General features: G+C 36.8%; 1 protein-coding gene across 2 annotated transcripts in view; it reads left to right on the forward strand.

Moving 5' to 3' along the window:
* Positions 1-19,389, forward strand: part of LOC306844479 (SLIT-ROBO Rho GTPase-activating protein 3) — an 85,107-nt gene that overhangs the window by 13,387 nt on the left and 52,331 nt on the right. For both annotated transcript variants that reach the window (XM_079376643.1, XM_079376644.1), the window contains exon 2: positions 8,728-8,905. In XM_079376643.1, the coding sequence (XP_079232769.1) occupies positions 8,728-8,905 (178 nt within the window). The remainder of the gene's footprint in view (positions 1-8,727; positions 8,906-19,389) is intronic.

Below are 19,389 nucleotides of genomic sequence, written 5' to 3' on the forward strand. Positions count from 1 at the left end.
AGTTTACTGAGGCAAAAGTCATAGTTAATAGTTAGTTAATAAGTGAGAAGGAATTATGTTTTCATGTTGCGATGCATGGTTTTACCTGTATTAAGATTCAAGATTCAAGATTTTTATTCGTCACATACACAATTATATATAATTATATAATTATTATATAATTATATATAGTATAACCAGCAGTGAAATGTAAGTCAGGTCCGCTCCAAGGACAGTGCAATTGTATAGACAATTATTAAGAAAGAGAAAAGTAGAAAAAAATAAAAAGGATAAAATAAAAGATCAGTATGTTGTTGACATAAATAGTAATATAACAGGAATGTGCAAAAGAATGTGCCAAAAATTTTGTACAGGGTATTTAAATGGCAGCATATGAGGTAGAAAAAAATATGAATAGCTTATTGATATAGTGATGTTAACATGGAGTCAAGTGATGTTATGACACAGAGTTAGAGTTTAGGAGCCTGATGGCCTGGGGGAAGAAGCTCCTCCTAAGTCTCTCAGTTTTTGCCATCAGGCTACGGAAGCGCTTACCAGATGGAAGCAAAGTGAATAGACGGTTACCAGGGTGATTAGAGTCCTTGATGATTTTGAGAGCTCTATTTTTGCAGCGTTTGAGGTAGATGTCCTGCAGAGAGGGGAGAGCAGACCCTGAGATGCGCTCAGCTAAGCGCACAACTCTCCATAGTGCTTTGCAGTCCTGATTGGAGCTGTTTCCATACCACACTGAGATGCACTGAGCCAATACACTTTCTATGGTCCCTGAATAGAAAGTTTTCAGGATTGCTGGTGAGACCCTGAATTTCCTCAGCTGTCGCAGATGGTACAGTCTTTGCCTGGCTTTCTTAACCTGTGTTTGGATGTGTGTAGTCCAAGTCAGGTTCTCAGAGATGTTTACACCGATATTAAGTGATTTTATTATTATTACTATTTATTTAGACAAAATGGTATAGAATTGTATTATCAGCCATTTATCTGTTATGAAAATTATTGTTGGTTTATTGATATCATCCAAAATTGTAATGTCTGTCTGTACATTCTTAATATATTCAATATTCTCTAGATACATACCGTTCAAACGTTTGGTGTCAGTAAGTTTATTTATTTATTTATTTATTTACAGAAATGAATAAATATTCAGCAAAGGTGCATTACATTGATAAATAATGACAGTAAACTCATATGTAATATTGCAAAAGATTTCTAATTCAAATTGATGCTGATCTTTTGAACTCCGCAAAGACTCTCAGAATCAAAGAATATATCATGGTTTCCAAAAAAATATTAAGCAGCACATCTGTTTCTTGTGCACCAAATCAACATATCAGAATGGTTTCTGAAGGATCATGTGACCCTGAAGACTGGAGTAATGATGCTGAAAATTCAGCTTTGTGATTAAAAAATATTTTCATATTAGCTTTTTTTTTTTTTTGCATTGTAATTGTCTTTCTGATTCTATACTCCATGAAAACATGATAGTTATGATCTAGCAGTCTGCCCTCATATAACCACCCATCAAAGAATAAAAGCCACATAAATGATCCAAGGCATTATGGGGCAAATGGCATCATATAAATGCCATGACAGCCAAATATAATGTATATCAGTCCATTATAAACATAAATCTGTGGCCTTTTAAAGTGACTCTAAGAGTTCTGTTTGGCTGATGATGGACTGCGAAGTCCAAGAAGGTTTAAAGCTCAAATGTCACCCATAGTTCTTGTTCTCTAGAGTGCTGGACATTTTCCACAAGAAAGATCCATATCTTGCACCATACGTCTGTTCTCACCTTTTCTTATGGGTTAATAAGTTAACTAATGGGCTCATAAGGTCAGGTTTGCTGTCATTAATGAATAGGGCCTTAATAGAACCGATGGGGGGCTTTATCAGATTCAGTTTGAAGTTAATTGCCTGCGGTGTGTGTTATGTAACCTTCGGTGTGAATTCTGCAAAACTGCTGCAGTGGACTTGCTGTACAGATGGCTGGAGAAAAGGGGTGCTGAGAGGTGGAGCGAGAGAGAAAGAAAGGGAACGGGGAAGGGAAAGAGAACACGTCAAAGATTTAAATATTGGTTGAAAATGACCCCTGCATAACTCATACATTCTGTGTTTGGACTCCTATTGGTGAGCAGTTAGCAGTGATTGGAAAAGATGCTGATTCAGCCACTGTTTGCTACAAGCTACATGTATAATGCATTGGTGGAAAATTGCTGAAAAATATGGATTACAGATTTTCCAAGGTGTCTTTGCTTAAATGAATTATTTAAATGGGCTGTGCCCCTGGTTATGAGTCAGAGGTTCTTGAAATCTATTAACCTCAGAGAAGACTTTATAACATTTAAGACCAAAATGATGCTATGAGCCTGTGACACACTGTGGTAATGCTATGCTGTGATATTCAAGATTGGGAACACAAAATGTTTAATTAAAGAAACATTGAAAATCAGACATTAAGTTTATACGCGTAGCAATCCATTTTACTTTAATAATGTGATATATTTCCTAGTAAAACAGGATATTCAGTGAGAAAAAATGTAGGATGGGGGCTTGATTTTATCCATTGGGAATTGATTGGATGGAGAACACTTCCTAAATACATGTTTGTTATCTATCTAAAAAAATTGTTTCAACATAAGAGCAGGTTATTCAATTTAGTTTTTAAGATTACAAAAAACGGACTCGTTCATCTGTGCTCATCTGTGGTGGAGTATAATTTGAAGCTTTGAAGACCTTAGAAAAGAAAGAAGATATTTTGAAGAATGTTGGTAACCAGAAAGTTGCTTGTAGCCATTGACTATCATAGTATCTAGAAAAATACTATGGAAGTCAATGGCAATCAGCCACTGTTTGGTTACAGACATTCTTCAAAATATCTTCTTTTGTGTTCAGCAGAAGAAAGAAACTCATATAGGTTTGGAACAACATGAGGGCGAGTAAATGATGACAAAAATGTCATTTTTGGGAGAACTATTCTTTTAATGTTTTAGAAGTAGCCTATACCAATGAATCATGCCTTTACATGCTTTTTGACAAACAGACAATCGGTAAACAACACCCTTTTCTATCATCTGAAATATTTCCTGTGACTACATTTCACTCCTCTCTTTGTCCAAGGCTAGTGTTTGCCCTTTTCCAGCACAGAGAGTGTCTCACTAACCCAACAGTGTCTGAGTCACTGTGTATCTAATAGGGCTGCAATAAACGATTATTTTGATAATCGATTAATCTAACGATTATTGGACCGATTAATCGACTAATCATCGATTATTTCACTCATTAATCAGTAGACTTTTATTGATTATTCAGCTTTTTCAATTGGTTAAAATATTAAGTTATACATAAGGTTCATTAGTTAACATGAACTAAGAATGAACAATACTTCTACAGCATTTGTTAATCTTAGCTAATGTTAATTTCAGCATTTACTAATACATTTATAAAATTCACAAGTTGTGTTTTTAACATTGGTAAATGCACTGTGCACTAACATGAACAAACAATGAACGACTGTATTTGTATTAACCAACATTAACAAAGATTAATACATAAATGGAATAAATGCATTGTTCATTGATGTTAATTAATACATTAACTAATGTTAACAAATGATACCTTATTGTAAAGTGTTACCGATTCTTTATACAAATAGATGACAGATAGAGACACTCTCTCACCATTTAATTAGCTACATCAATAAGTAACTGAATGACACCTCATTCTGCCTAACATCTCCTTTTGTAAGTCATATTGATAAAAACAAAACAAAATACAGGTAAGCGATGAGACGCTTTGGATAAACTATCTTATTCACAACATAATGTCTTCAGATACCTTATATGGTTATGATAACTAAAACGGTCCTGAGCTAGATCAAGCTTTGATCTCTGTAAACCAAACTATCACTTTAATGAAATTATTTTTTTCCCACTAATAAAAATATTTTATCAGTAGCTAGCTCCACACTGGAGAGCAGCTTTATAACAGAAAATCAAGTTGTAATTCTAACTGAAAGCGACACTGGCTCTGGTTTTTCATGTTTAATACCGTTAAGCTGCTTGAATTGAGGCTATCTATTGCATAAAGTACTATATAAATAAACATGATGTGACCGGACTTTACTGCAGAGCTCGTGCAAGCATCCACATCGTTGTAATCAGATGCATTGTTAACTGTTGCTTTCACACTGCTGTCATTTTTTGGTTCTGTTTATTTCATTACTGAGAGGAAAGCACGCACTATATATGCATATTCACATATTCATCCAAACGCGCTCATGTTCGGAAGCGCTGTGTGTGTCTTCTCTTGAATTGCATCCAGGAGGGCTGAACTACAGTCTTGCACTACAGCGCCACACTGGTCAAACCGCAGTATTGCAGGTTGTTACATTAGCTCATATGAGATCAAACGACTACTCGATAACAAAAATATTTGTCGACAATTTTTTATTGTCGACGTTGTCGATAATGTCGACTAATCGTTGCAGCCCTAGTATCTAAAGAGAATTATTAATGTGTGTAATGAGCGAGAGACTGAGAGATTTATGGATGAGTAGAACCCACGATAAAAAGATAGATACTCTTTAATCGAATCTAATAATACACAAATCCACTAGTGGAATAATTTGGAGACAGCGAGGGTTAGAAGGCAGCAGAGACTCAAAGACGGGCTTGTCTGGGAATATAAGTGCATTATACATGCAAAGACCAGAGAACGGAGAGCTTTCAATGTCATATGAAGTCCACATCACTGGTATTGTGTTGCAATAAAACTCTAAGTGCTTATTACTTGGTGGAACCATTTGGTATTGATTTATTTTGCTTGAAAAGGGCCTGAGTCTCCAGTTTACCACTGTAAAGAAGTGAATTCAATGAACTCTTGTGCAAATGGTGCGTGGAAGAATTTAGCTTGTTGAGGCTGTGAGGGTTTAGTCAGATGATGCTATATTTTGAAAAAGTTTCTCATAAGCACAACAAAACTTGGCCTAACTTTACTGTTTTAAGATTGTGCTGCTGCTTTTCTAAGCGAGACTTTAAAATGGGATATGATATTATTGTGGATGGAATCGTTTGACTTGTGTGTCTCATAGGGTCTTCTAATCTGGATGGTTGCTAGAACAACCTAGAAACTGCATTGCAATGTGCTAAACCATCAAATGTGGGACTCTTGCATATGCATGAGAAAACACTACTCACATTTTCATCAGAAACTTTAAAGCTCATGTTGTGCTATTCAGACGACTGAGGGACTAACAGTTTTATTGTTCCCAGATGGATTCTGCAGACCTTTTTAACATTTTCTGTGATGATTTTTGGAGAAAAACTGCTGAATGGATTTCAGCGTGGTAAAATGTGTTAAACAGAGCTCAGGAAACTGCAGTCTTTGATGGCAGCTGAAAGCATGATCAAATTAGCCATGATATTTAATAAACGAACAGACTGAATGAACTGTGAATGGTGGGTGTTCAAATTCTGCAGAAATCCAGGGAGCTTTCTGAAAGATTTTGGATCACATAACTCCTCAAATCTGGGAGAAAATACAAACTACTTCAGAACAAATTACCTGCAGTTTAATTGGTGTACACATTACCCCTAATTCTTCCAGACTGCTGTTTTGTTCTTATTTAATTGAAATGAGATTGTGACTGTTCTCCAACTGAGACTAAATACTAATGCACAGAATTACATCTTTGAAATGAGACAATTAAAAAACTTTACCACAAATTATGTTACGCAATCAGTTAATTAATTGAGTTGATTACTCAGCCGAGTGTTTGTGCTTTTTCCAACATTACTGTTCAAAAGTTTCTGCTCAAAGATTTTTTTAATGAATGACCTTATTCAGCAAGGATGCGTTAAACTGATCAAATGTGAAAGTAAAGAAAATTCAGCTTTGCCACCACAGAAATAAATGACATTTTTAAATGTATTAAAATAGGCAAGTTATTTTAAATTGTATTTCATAATATTACTGTTTTACTGTATTTTTGATCAAATTAATGCAGCCTTGGTTAACATGACAGATTTGTACAGACCACCAAGGTTTCTGGAGACCACAATTTGAGAACCACAGTTCTAGACCAACACCTACAGAGGGCACGTCTTGTGAAATTTAATTACAAAGAACATTTCAGGAATCTCTATAATACTCTATTTCAAGTTCCTCCATATAGACAAACGGACCCAAGGCTCAGATGGCAATGGTTTGGGGGGAGGGGAAGCAAATGACGCACAGTATATAAGATAATTGATAATTATAGTATAAGATAATTGATCTTGTATCTTGATAGATAGTATCTGTTAGAAATCCTTTAAATTAAAGGTTAAGCTAGTTGCCTGTATAATTAGATGAACTTTTGTGTATATTTGGCTCTTGACCCTACTTTTCACATGCTCTATAATAGGGATCCATCATCTCTATTTATTCAGATGGCTTAGTCATCACGGCATGCTAATATGAGAGACAGGCTATTTATTTTCATTGAAATCAGATGGTCTTAACTCGTGTGTTTGATTTTAAAGTGTAATTCAGGGGTGAGTCGACCATCGTGTGACACAATCATTTAGCTATTTGCTGATTCTATCCACAAGCAGAGGTTGTGACAGAGTTTGGTCTCATCAGATGAGGGTATTGAGGAGAAATCCTTCTGTTAAGTAATTCCGTGCTACTAAAGTAACCAGTTTACAGATTTATACAGGGGCTGAAGGGACATCAGGCCAAAATTCACAGCATTCCTCCTCCAAGAGCAGCTATGAGTTCCAGACATCAAGTGAAGCCACAGCGCGCTTGGAATCCTCTTTCTTGTGAATAATTCTGTGATTGCTCAGGGTCTCCGCAAGAAGCTCGCTTACAACATGACCTATTTTTCAGCTCTCGCACTGCTGCAGGTTTTTAAAGCCGCTCCTTTTACGAGAGCATTTTCAAAAAAGTCCTGCCTGCCATTCATGCGAAACGGTGTCAGATGTTTCTGGGGCGTTCCTCTAGGCTCTCTTGTTTTGTCACATGAATGCACGCTGAGAAAAACTGTGAAAAAGCAGTGAGAAAGAATGAAAAACAGGAAAAGCAGAAGTTTTCAAGGAGCCTGTGAGAATGGTATCAACACGCTAGAGTTTTTTCTTCAGTATGTAAGCTACCTCTAAATAGGGCCCACATGGGTTTTACCACAAATAGTGCCAGCAGGCGGTAGTCTCACTTCTAAAGGAAGATTCAGGTTCGGTGGTTAACCGAAGATTGTAATTCTCCACTGTGGCTCACCATCGCAGCACAATATCACAGGAAAACAGAACGCCCTCCCATTTCAACACCAGTCTTTGCTGTTGAATGTAATGGTTCATTCTTCTCTTGTAGCTCAGAAGTGTTGTTGTATATGTGAAAAAGCCTGCAGAAAGCACTTATCTGACACACTTGACAACTTGACTGGGTTAGCGCTGATGTGTTGCTTCGTGTTAGCAGCAGATCACAATTTTCGACCTGAGCAGCTTTACTCAAGTCAGTCAATATTGCAGTGGATTTGTTTTATTTCCAGGAAAGCTGTCTACCTTAATGATGTGTTTGATTTCAAGCTTTCTCTGTGTCAGGCTTGGTTTACTTCATCAAGCTAAATTTTTTTTGTCTAATTGTTCTGTTAACCTTAGTGCTGGAAATTCAAAGAATGAAATATTTCCTCAAAGGAAGTCTTTGAAGCAATAGAGGCCTCTTTGAAATGACACATGAAAGAAGCTTCACTTTAGCACTGTAAAAGCTGGCTGCTCAAGGGATGCGCCTTACTGTACAACCTACTTGTTCTTTGCTGTTGTGTTAGTATAATTCTTGATTTTCTTTCTCTCAGAACTGAGGGAACAGCTTGTTAGTTCAAGAACACAGGGACTCTGTTTCACTCCTGTGAAAACAGGCTTTGTTCTTAAATATCAGTTTCTCTGAATAACAGAAAGTGCTAAGAAGGTGACTGTAACCTTTTTCATTAATTCTTATTTGAGAAACTTTTGGATTAATTACTTTGAGCAGTTTAACTAACTGCTTTAAAATGTTCTATCTATCTATCCATTTATCTATCTGTCTGTCTGTCTGTCGTTCTCTGTCATTTTATCTATCATTATCTATCATTACACAGTCGACTATGTATATGTAAATACATCGACTATATATAAAGAATGTTTTATATATATGAGAGCTTTGTTGTTGGGTGACTACTTCAAAATTCTTACCATCCTCACACATTCTTGTTTGGTAAGGAACAGCTGTACAGCTATAGTCTAAAGCTTAGATCATGACGAAACAAGTGTGAATTACAGTCTCATCCATTTTTTATTAAAGGTCAAAGCACGGGTTGGACTTGATTTGCTAAATATATATTTCTCCATTTCCCTTTACCAGTTTGCACACAGATTTCCTATTAAGAGGTAGATTGTTTTCCTAAGTATCTAAATTGGATGGATATATACTCTGGGATGATGGAATATATTCTGGCCACGCACACAGTGCAAAGTTTTGCGAGCAACTTAAATGATTGTTCCATGTGTGTAAGGAATACAAAAGCTCCCAAAATTTGTTACCAGTAGTCACAAAGGACTGGAATAATCATGGAAATTCTTTAGTCAGTAGCTGTATGGATTAAATTGTGGATTCGGCCTATTTGTGAAGAGAAAGTACATCTGAACTAGCTTTGTATATGCATTTGTCCAGAATTGTGCTGAGTCAAACTAATGTGTTTATGTGTTCTTTGTTGCTCAGAGATCCGCAATCAGTTGGTGGAGCAGTTCAAGTGCCTGGAGCAGCAATCAGAGGCTCGGATCCAGCTGTTGCAGGACCTGCAGGAGTTTTTTCGGCGCAAAGCTGAGATTCAACTGGAGTATTCTCGCAGTCTGGAGAAACTGGCTGAAAGGTTCTCATCAAAGATTCGTGGCCCGAGGTGAGGCTTTATTTATGTGTGCAAGTGTGAATAGTTCACCCAAGAAATAAAAATTCTGTCATTCTGTCATTATTTTCCTTTTTTTTCCTCCTTAGACAACACAAAAGTAGAAATGCCTGATAAAACATTTAGCAGCTTTTGCCAAAAACACTACAGATGTGATTAGTAAAAAATTAAGACTTAAATTTCAACCTGTTTCTCACATAAATATATTGTACGGCTTTAGAATATAGCTAACAAATATGGACTACTTCTGTGATACTTCTATGAAGAATTTTGTTCCTTTTTGGGCTTAAAAGTTGTGGTCACCGTCAACTACTGTTGTATTAAAAATTGCTGCATACATTTCTATAATGAAATACCCATTTGGTCCTTGATGGAAAAAATGGCAACATACAGATTTCAAACATTATGATTGTAAGTACATGATGACAGAACTCTCAGTTTTTGGTGAACTGTTCCTTTAATCGTGCATGCCAGATTATGTCTCCTCTTCACTTCTCCGTCTGTTTCACCATTTGTCTCAGTGCTCCTTCTATCAGAGCAGAAATAGCTGCTGGTGAATTTGAAATCTCTCTCCTGCTGCTGGATATAATCATCCTTCAGACAAGGGCTGCTCCTCGTTCCCTACTTTCCACAGAGCTTTAAGAAGTTGTTAAATGCCCGTAGCTTTTTACGCATTAGGATGTTATCTTTGGCTATTCATTTAAATTAAATAGCCTTTTGAATTAAGTGTTCCCTCAAAAGAGAACTTACTTTTGCTTCATGCTATTCCAGGGTAGTCATTTAATTCCTCCAATTTCTAGACTAATTGACCCTTTGCTAACCCAACTACCTGAGCAACTCTCCTTATCAGACAAGCCTTTTGCTCTTTCAAATTTAAAGGGATAGTTCATGCAAAATTTTGAATTCTGTCATTTATTTATGCTCATGTTGTTCCAAACCTATAAATCTTCTATGCAACACAAAATAATATTGTGTCAAAATGTCAGTGGTGTCTAGTGGTGTTTTGGACTCCATTGACTTTCAATATTTGGGCAAAAACAGTTGAAACATTGTACAAAATATCTTCTTTTGTGTTCCATAGAATGATAACAGAATTTGTGGGAACTATTCCTTTAAGTCTATGCAGAATGAACAGCATTTTATAGAATACATATGTTGATCAGTTGACCATAATGGCAATAGTAACTAATTCAGCTTAGAAAGCCATAATATATTTATGTTGTAAAAACGTTTCAGTAATGCAGTGTAAAGCTACTGTTTTCACTTGCGTGCATGAGATCAGTGGGTGATTATTGGCTCATGTGGCATCAAGCCAACATTGGATTCTGTGTCTGCAGTAAAACTTCTGCTAACAAGACCTCAATTGGTCATAGTGGGCTGTGAAAAATAAAGGCTCTTACCAATGCTAGCTCTAATATGCCTAAAGAAATGCGTTCTGAGCGCTTGAGATAATGGGAATAGGACAAAAGTGAATATATCAATTTTAAGAGGTGAAAACCTCTTTTAGATATTTGGAGTTTGACGTTACGAATGTACTGTTGGTAAGTTTGTTTTGCGAGTGTATTGCAGTAGGATTGGCAGGGTTTAATTAATAGCAGCTGGTGGAGGAGGGCCGTCTGCTGCTTGCTCCTGGGGCCTGTCTCACTGCACCATTGACTACATTACTGCAGACAACAATGAGGAACGGCAGCGCCAATGGCTGCTGCTCTCCTGGCCCTGCGTCTGGCCTTGACATGCTCTATAGTTGTTTCTGTTTTTGTACTTCATTTTTTTCCCTTCCTATTTTCTCAGATATTTTGTCAGCTTTTGGGTTCTAGTTTTGCTGATGCAAGCCTCACAGCAAGATCAGCTGACTCATGCTAAGAAACAAGTACACACAAATGCAGACACAAACAATTGCATGCATAGACAACAAACTTTTGTCTTTTCAGTGGAGAGATAGACTCCTGCACTTTCTTTTTAAATTTTTTTAAATAAATAAATGTTTTAAAAGGTCATATGCTCACTTAGGCTACATTTATTAGAACAGAAACATAGTAAAAACCATAATATTCTAAAATAGTATTTAAAATAACTATTTTATTATAAAATGGAATTTATTTCTGTGTTGGCAAATCTGAATTTTCAGTAGCCATTGCTCCAGGCCTCAGTGTCACATGATCTTTCAGAAATCTAATATGCTGATTTGGTGCTCAATTAACATATCTTTTATCGATTATGAAAACTGTTTTGCTGCTTAGTATTTATGTGGAAACCATGACACCTTTTTTCAAGAAAGTAGAAAAGTAGAGAGTAGAAAAAATGTCTTTACTGTCACTTTTGTTCAATTTAATGCAAACTACATAAGAAAACGACTGCCTGAGAGTCACTCAAGTATTCCATTCAGGAGCGCTGTGAAATAAATAAAATACTGTATATACAATTATGTCTTCCTCTTCTTTAACTGCCCACAGCAACCAAATGCAGCTACAATATATCCTTCAGTAAATTTCTTTATTAACTTTATGCATAGACAAGTAAGATTTTACAGGTTTTGCAAGATTAAACATATTAAGTTATTCAATCTGCACTTGCCTTTTTGTCTCTTTATTTATAAAGGTAAAAATCCCTGCATAAAATAACCTCAGCTATCTTCAACTTATGTAGTTCTAGACAGATCATGACGTGTGTAGAGGTGATAAGAAGGTGTATACAATAGTGTAGCTAATGGCCGTTTGTGGCCTTGTGTCTCAAGTCAATAAATACCTTTTCCTATCTCCACAAAGCAGACTTGTCATCCACGCTGGGCTTTACCAGTCAAAACACAAAGTCTGTGTGCTTGTGTGTGTTTGCACACGTTTAGCTTTATTTTCACCCTATTTCCCGTTCTTATCTTGCCTTGTTCCCTGGCCTGCATGTGTTGTTACTGCAGTCTTATTTGATACGTATTGGTGCTGACTGAGACTTGCAACACACAGTACCTGAATACTAATCCAATCTGCTCTGCAGTTCAGCTCTGTCTCTGTGCATTAAAGCAGCCATAGATTACTTCTAAGGTATACGTGAATGAGGGTCAAGGCTTCTGCATATACAGTGGTGTGAAAAAGTGTTGGCCCCCTTCCTGATTTTTTTTTTTTTTTGCATGTTTGTCACACTTTAATGTTTCAGATCATCAAATAAATTAAAATATTAATCAAAGATAAAACAAGTAAACACAACATGCAGTTTTTCAGCATCTCAATAGGATTCAGGTCAGTACTTTGACTAGGCCACTCCAAAGTCTTCATTTAGTTTTTCTTCAGCCATTCAGAGGTGGATTTGCTGATGTGTTTTGGATCATTGTCCTGCTGCAGAACCCAAGTTCACTTCAGCTTGATGTCACGAACAGATGGCCGGACATTGTCCTTCAGGATTTTTTGGTAGACAGCTGAATTCATGGTTCCATTTATCACAGCAAGTCTTCCAGGTCCTGAAGCTGCAAAACAGCCCCAGACCATCACACTACCACCACCATATTTTACTGTTGGTATGATGTTCTTTTTCTGAAATGCTGTGTTACTTTTACGCCAGATGTAATGGGACACACACCTTCCAAAAAGTTAAACTTTTGTCTCGTCAGTCCACAGAGTATTTTCCCAAAAGTCTTGGGGATCTTCAAGATGTTTTCTGGCAAAACTGAGACGAGCCTTTATGTTCTTTTCGCTCAGCAGCGGTTTTCGTCTTGGAACTCTGCCATGCAGGCCATTTTTGCCCAGTCTCTTTCTTATGGAGGAGTCATGAGCACTGACTTTAACTGAGGCAAGTGAGGCCTGCAGTTCTTTAGATGTTGTTGTGGGGTCTTTTGTGACCTCTTGGATGAGTCGTCGCTGCGCTCTTGGGGTAATTTTAGTTGGCCGGCCACTCCTGGGAAGGTTCACCACTGTTCCATGTTTTCGGGGGGCAAACACTTTTTCACACAGGGCCATGTGGGTTTGGATTTTGTTTTCCCTTCATAAAAAAACCCCTTAATTTAAAAACTGCATGTTGTGTTTACTTGTGTTATCTTTGATTAATATTTAAATTTGTTTGATGATCTGAAACATTAAAGTGTGACAAACATGCAAAAAAATAAAAAATCAGGAAGGGGGCCAACACTTTTTCACACCACTGTATTTTGCAGGGTGGCTTGGCTGATGGAAAGTAATTTAAACTGTGACCACTAGGTTGTTTTGCTAGGTTGAAATGACTAAAAACCCAGTGCCCACACAGATTTTTAATGCCAAGAATTGGAAAGGCATGCAATCGAGGGCATCCAGCTTTTGATGTTTGCATGCATTCACAAAGCGAATATTTCAATTTACAATTTGCTTAAGACAAAGCACAATGAATCGACCTAAAGAAAAGTTGAAAAGACATTTATGTGTATGAAACATCCACTATCTTCCATTATCAATTAGGTCTATTTCTGCCATATGTTTCAGTGAAATTTACATGCATGTGGATATTGCTACATTAATCAGAATTTTGTTATGTCAACTATTTTTATTTTACAAAAACATAAATACAACAAAAAAATAAAAACATAAATATTTTATTTTAGCTAACTGACAACTGAAATAAAAGTGAACAAAAACCATATGGACAAAAAATACAAGAAAAAAATAAATATATATATAAACAAATTCTAAATATTAATAAAAGTAATAATATCTCAATAATATGAAAATAATACTGCTGCTGTTGCGGTGACATGAATAAGAAGAATTCAGTGAGTTGATTTAAATTACTATTCTAAATTACTAAAATGAAATGTAATTAATAACCAGAGAGGATGTCTTCAGTACTTCCTGTAGAGGAACATGAATGCATATCTAAGTATTCCAAAGTCTACTGAGCATATAAACAGGAATATTAAAATTAAGGGCATGTAAATGTGGTCACTGATATTTATGGTTAAGGATGTTCCCTAGCTGTTTAATCAGTTCTAATTTACACAGATCTCATGTAATGTGATTCACTATAGCCTGTCTATTAATCCGTACAACATATTAACCCATAAGTAATTTATATTAAATATCTTATACATGCTGATCATAGTGATGTGGCATTTATTCATTCAGTATTAATTCATAACCTCATTAATATATAAATCCATACAGATTGTTATAAGTTATACATGGATTTCATGCACTTGTCTGTGGGACAAAGCAGTGCCCATAGTCTGCCAGGACTTTTTTTTACCATTGCTACAGTCGTCAAACCTTGTATGGCAGACCATCAATGGAGACGTTATTTTACTGGTTGGTCTTCACTCTTGCCTCTATTTATTAATTTATAGCTGCCTTTAAAGATGTGTTTTGGTTAGTATTAGAGTAATGTAAGAAAGTGATGAGATTTTGGGGTGAGATGCAGCTCTGTTAGATGTGGCAGCATGCAGGCTACATTTGCTGCAGCTTATTGGACAGGAGCCTGAAATCAAACTGCCCTGCGGTACGTTCCTGCTGCATTCCGCTCCTCGCACGGCAGCACCTGCCTTCCACCTCCGGCCTTCATTCACTCACTGCCAAGCCTCTCAGAGAGCGTGCCAAAGCCCTTGGGATTGTGTGTGCTGGGAAAGTGAATCTCTCAGACTTGGACATTAAAGGATTAGTTCATCCAAATATGAAAAATCATTTACTCATACGCATGGCTATCCGAACTCGTGTGACTTTCTTTCATCTGTAGAGCGCAAAACGAGAATAATTTACTGGTCTTTTCCGTGCAATTACTAGTGCTTTCAAGTTTCAAAAAGGATGCCAGAACTCATAAAGCACAATAAAATTTGTTCATATAATGCATATGCTGTTTTTTAAGTTATGCTGTAGTTGTGCATAGCCAACAGACTGTAAGATATTCACAATTATGTTTCCCTCCAGTGGCCTATTAAAGTTGCGATGCTTCGGAAGTAGCGACATGATTTTTCTTCCATGTTGTGATGTGCATATGAGTGCAAAGATTACTAAAAAAACAAAAAATGTTGGGCTGGACTTGATTCTATCCATGGGTTGTTGATTGGATTTTGTGATGTGAGCGTTGCACTCAAAAAGTAATGTGAACTTGAGCTAGATCAAGTTCTGACATTTAAGATGAAAAATTATAAAGTAAAAAATGTACATTGGATGGATGAATCACTCACAGCAAGATTTATAACACATTAACATAATAGAATAGGTGAATTTTTTTACAGTATAACAATTCTGTCTGGGTAATCCAAGTTATACTTGAAAATAGTAGTAATCCAATTAAGCACAGATCTTGCAGACTGATTTTGTGAACTGAATTCACAAATTCCACTGAAAAAACAAATGATTTCCATGAATAATGACTTCAGTTTTGGTCTGTTTGTCACACAAAGCTATACACACACACACACACACACACATATATACAGAGTTCTGGCATGAAACACTAGATGACACTTGTCCTAGAGGTCTAACTCAATCTGACCTAATGATATCATTATCACATGGCACAGCTGATTGGTTCTCTCCTGTATCAGTAGCCAATAAGCTCGCTGCTCAACATTCAGATATATGACTAGCAGTTGCAGTTGCAGCGTGCTTAAGAAACCCCTCCACCTTCCCCAGCTCCACCTGTATAGATCTGCTACGAGGTGATTCATGTATGCTATAGGGAGTTATTTCATGTATGTTATATTTGCAGCATCAGTATTCCTTACATGCTCACAACAGGATATATTGGCAGTAGCGTAGCAGATCTATTCTGCCATGACCAAATACATTAACATTGTCATGTACATTACCATGCCAATCCCTCCGAGAGTTGTCATGACAGAAGTGTGTATATATAGCATGATTTGTTATTGTTTTGGATTTTGATGGACTCAGTCCTCGCACACTTTCATTATGTATAAAAAAAATATATATTGAAAAGTGGCCAGAATATTCTTCAAAAATTTTACCTTGTGTGTCTTGACAGAAGAAAGAGAGTCATACAGGTTTGGAATGACATGAGGGAGAATAAAAGATGACAGAATTCACTATTCCTTTAAAGTCTAGTCCAAATTAAACGTTCAAGGCTGGTCGAACACATTCTGTTCAGATCCTTTGGTGCCCTGCATATGGCTTATAATGTAAGATTAATGAGGTCAGAATCATCAGCAATGAGCTTTTGAGTTAATCCTTGTCCTACCAGTCAGTGCTCAGATGAAATTTTCTCCTCTCTCTCTTTTCCAGTGCTCTCATGGATCTACAGCTGGGAGCAATCATTGGTAGCCTCATTTTGCGTGTTTGAGGACTGGGGTGGGGTGGTGGGGTGTTATTGATGTGTTGGGGGGTGTGGTGAAAAATATGCAATTGTAATTTATTGAAGCTTACTTAAAAGGCGGAAATACATTTGAACTGGGGAGATTGTGCACCATTTTCTGTTTCCACTACGGTTCCTGATTTGGCACTTGATTCCTTCCTCTGTTTTTCTGTCAGGAGATAAGCTTGAGCAAGCCACCCCAGACTGGATTAAAAGCTCTTTGATAAAGCTGTATCGGGCTTGGCACATAAAAAACACTTTCTTGAATGAATATTGTGGCAGGCGGTGAGTGTGATTGTATGATTGGGTTTTATGGCTTGTGTTGCTATAATGAAGCTAAGTGTGAAGTGATTTTGAACCCCACTCATACTCTGCGTGGGTGTTTTTGAGTACAATACGGATAACTGCTTATTGCTTCTTAGCATAGGATTAGAGATCTTTAGATCTCTTGCATAGCCTTAAAGGTTAAAGGAACACTCCACTTTTTTTGGAAATAGGCTCATTTGCCAAGTCCCCAAGAGTTAAAAAGTTGAGTTTTACAGTTTTTGAATCCTTTCAGCCGATCTCCGGGTCTGGCGGTAGAACTTTTAGCTTAGTTTAGGATAGATCATTGAATCGGATTAGACCATTAGCATCTCGCTCAAAACTGAGGAGCTCCAGTGCTGATGGTGCAGGTGTTGGATGTGAATTTACCAAGTTACTAACTGCTGCCTGTCTATCAGGAAGCTGTTGATCCACTGACAGACGGAGGTGGGGACGGAGAGCTGTGTCAGTTTATTCTGAAGGGTGTCTGTGATGATGGTGTTAAAAGCGGAGCTGAAATCCACAAACAGGATCCTCACATAAGTCCCTGGTCTGTCCAGATGCTGCAGGATGAAGTGCAGTCCCATGTTGACTGCATCATCCACAGACCTGTTTGCTCTGTAGGCAAACTGCAGGGGGTCCAGTGATGTCCTTCAGATAAGCCAAAACCAGTCTTTCAAATGATTTCATGGCCACAGACGTTAGGGCCACAGGTCTGTAGTCATGTACATGTTACATATGCATAATTGCATGCTTCTGCTCAATATAATTTGTAGTAATACAAATATAAACTTGTACTTCACACAGATTAATTAAACAAACATATCACTTTCGAAAAAAAGGTACTGTGGCGGTACCATGATAGTGTGATGGTACTGCCACAGAAACCATACTTACTCATTCACACTCGGTTATTTCTCCTTTTTTTAATCCTGACTCACCAGGCTGCCAAGCTGTGAAGTACTGAAGTCCGAGAGGGTTTGAGAGAGTTGTTTACAAGGATCCGATATGTGGAGATTAACAACAACATGATGCTCAGTTCTGACTGGAAACCTCTGAGGATCAGTCCATTTTGTGGATCAATGGCAGCCATGCGCTCGATTGAAGCTGCTTATCATGTGTGTTTGTATTTATGTGTGAGGAACTGCAATAAACCTGGTAGATTTTGCATCTAGAGTGATGTGAAACAATGAGATACATATCTTTTCGTTTTCAATTGCTTTCATTTGTAGGAATCATTCACCTAAAAATGAACATTTTGACATTACTCACTTTCATGTTGTTCTTTCTTCAGTGGGACACGAGGGTGGAAATTTTTTATTTGCTACGCTTTTGAATGTCCTACAAATGTACAAAATGATTAAACAAATGCATGCAACTTAAAAATTCTGGAAAAAAAAACTAATAAAACAAATAAAACAATAAAACAAAACCATGAACTCACTCAACTCAGATGCACTTAATTTAAGAAAATCCTTAAATACTGAAAAAAATACAAACAGGTATTTTGAAGCAAACTCTTTTTTTGCAGTTGTTATTGAACATCAAAAGCAAGTGTTTACAGCTAAGCTATGATAAGAATTTTATTTAAATATTGTTATTGTGCCAGAGGCTTTCTGAGGACTGAAGCGGCCCACAAAAAGGATATCACCAAATTTCAGAAGCCCCTGTCTCCTGTCACAAACAATCACAGCACAGCACGGTGTATAGTTGTCCCAAGGCGGCTGTTGTGTGTTAAAACAGCTGACTATATATTTATAAGCTGAAAATGGCTTTTCATCGGCAGATACATGGTTACATAAGAAAGAAATTGTACATGTGGTCAGAATTTCTGTAAAGGTGCACAAATTTGTGCTTCTGTAGTTGTATTTGAGTTTGTGTTCATTGCAGACATTAGAATCGAATAATTCTGATTCCTAACTATATGTATGATTCTTGTAGTACTTTTGAGAACATGATGAATATAATGACTTGTTTAATTCAGTAAAAGAGTTCTGTAACTCAAGTAACTTATTCATACAAACTTATGAGCAGACTGATTCATTAATCTTTTGGAATCATTAATTTTAACAGAACTGTTTTAGTAGCATCGGGAAAATAATGTTTCGGTATTTACTTTTTTTGTAAATGGAACAAGCAGATTTACAACCAGTTTTTGATCTCCAACGTTAGCTGGATGTGCATTGTCTCATTTTAACTACACATAGCATAAAGAAAACATAAGTATGTGAGAGCCACAGAACATTGCACCCTTGTTTCAAAGCCTTTGAAATTACATTTAGAGTTTTATGTGATCTTTGGCTCTTTGTATGGATTGTGGACCATGGACATTGAAAAAAGCAATTGGAGAAATGTGATTATGAATCATATGATCCTTTTTTCAGGCCTTGATTGTAGAGTCGGAGCAGTGCTTTTGATCTATTTTCTGAATATTGAAAAAAATTGTAAATGAGAATAAAAGAAAAGGGCCAAAGAATGTCTTTCCGCAGTTTTGGATGAAATAAGGCAGTATCTAATCTATTGTAGAGATCTAGCCTATGGCCTAGTGCTACAATTGCCAGTTTCAAAAGCAGGGGCAAAAAAATATATATATCTTTGATCATTTTGCACAGCCACACTTTGAGCTCTCTTGGTGGGCCTTACTGCGGTATATGTGTGATCTGGCACATTGCATCACACTCCTTCCTCTTCCTCTTCCTCATTCTTGTAAATGCAGTTCATATCTTCTGCATATAAAGTTAATATTTAAGAGGAATCTATGCATGAACAGACAGTGCTACTTATTCATTTTTGCAAGTCATATGACATTCTCATATCTTTTTACTGAGACTCCACAGCATGGTGGATCAGTTTATTTCCAAACCAGCAAATTTTAATCTTTAAATACAGATCTCTAGGGCTGGCACTAATTA

Source organism: Barbus barbus, assembly GCF_936440315.1.
Source record: "Barbus barbus genome assembly, chromosome: 25".
NCBI lineage: Eukaryota > Metazoa > Chordata > Actinopteri > Cypriniformes > Cyprinidae > Barbus > Barbus barbus.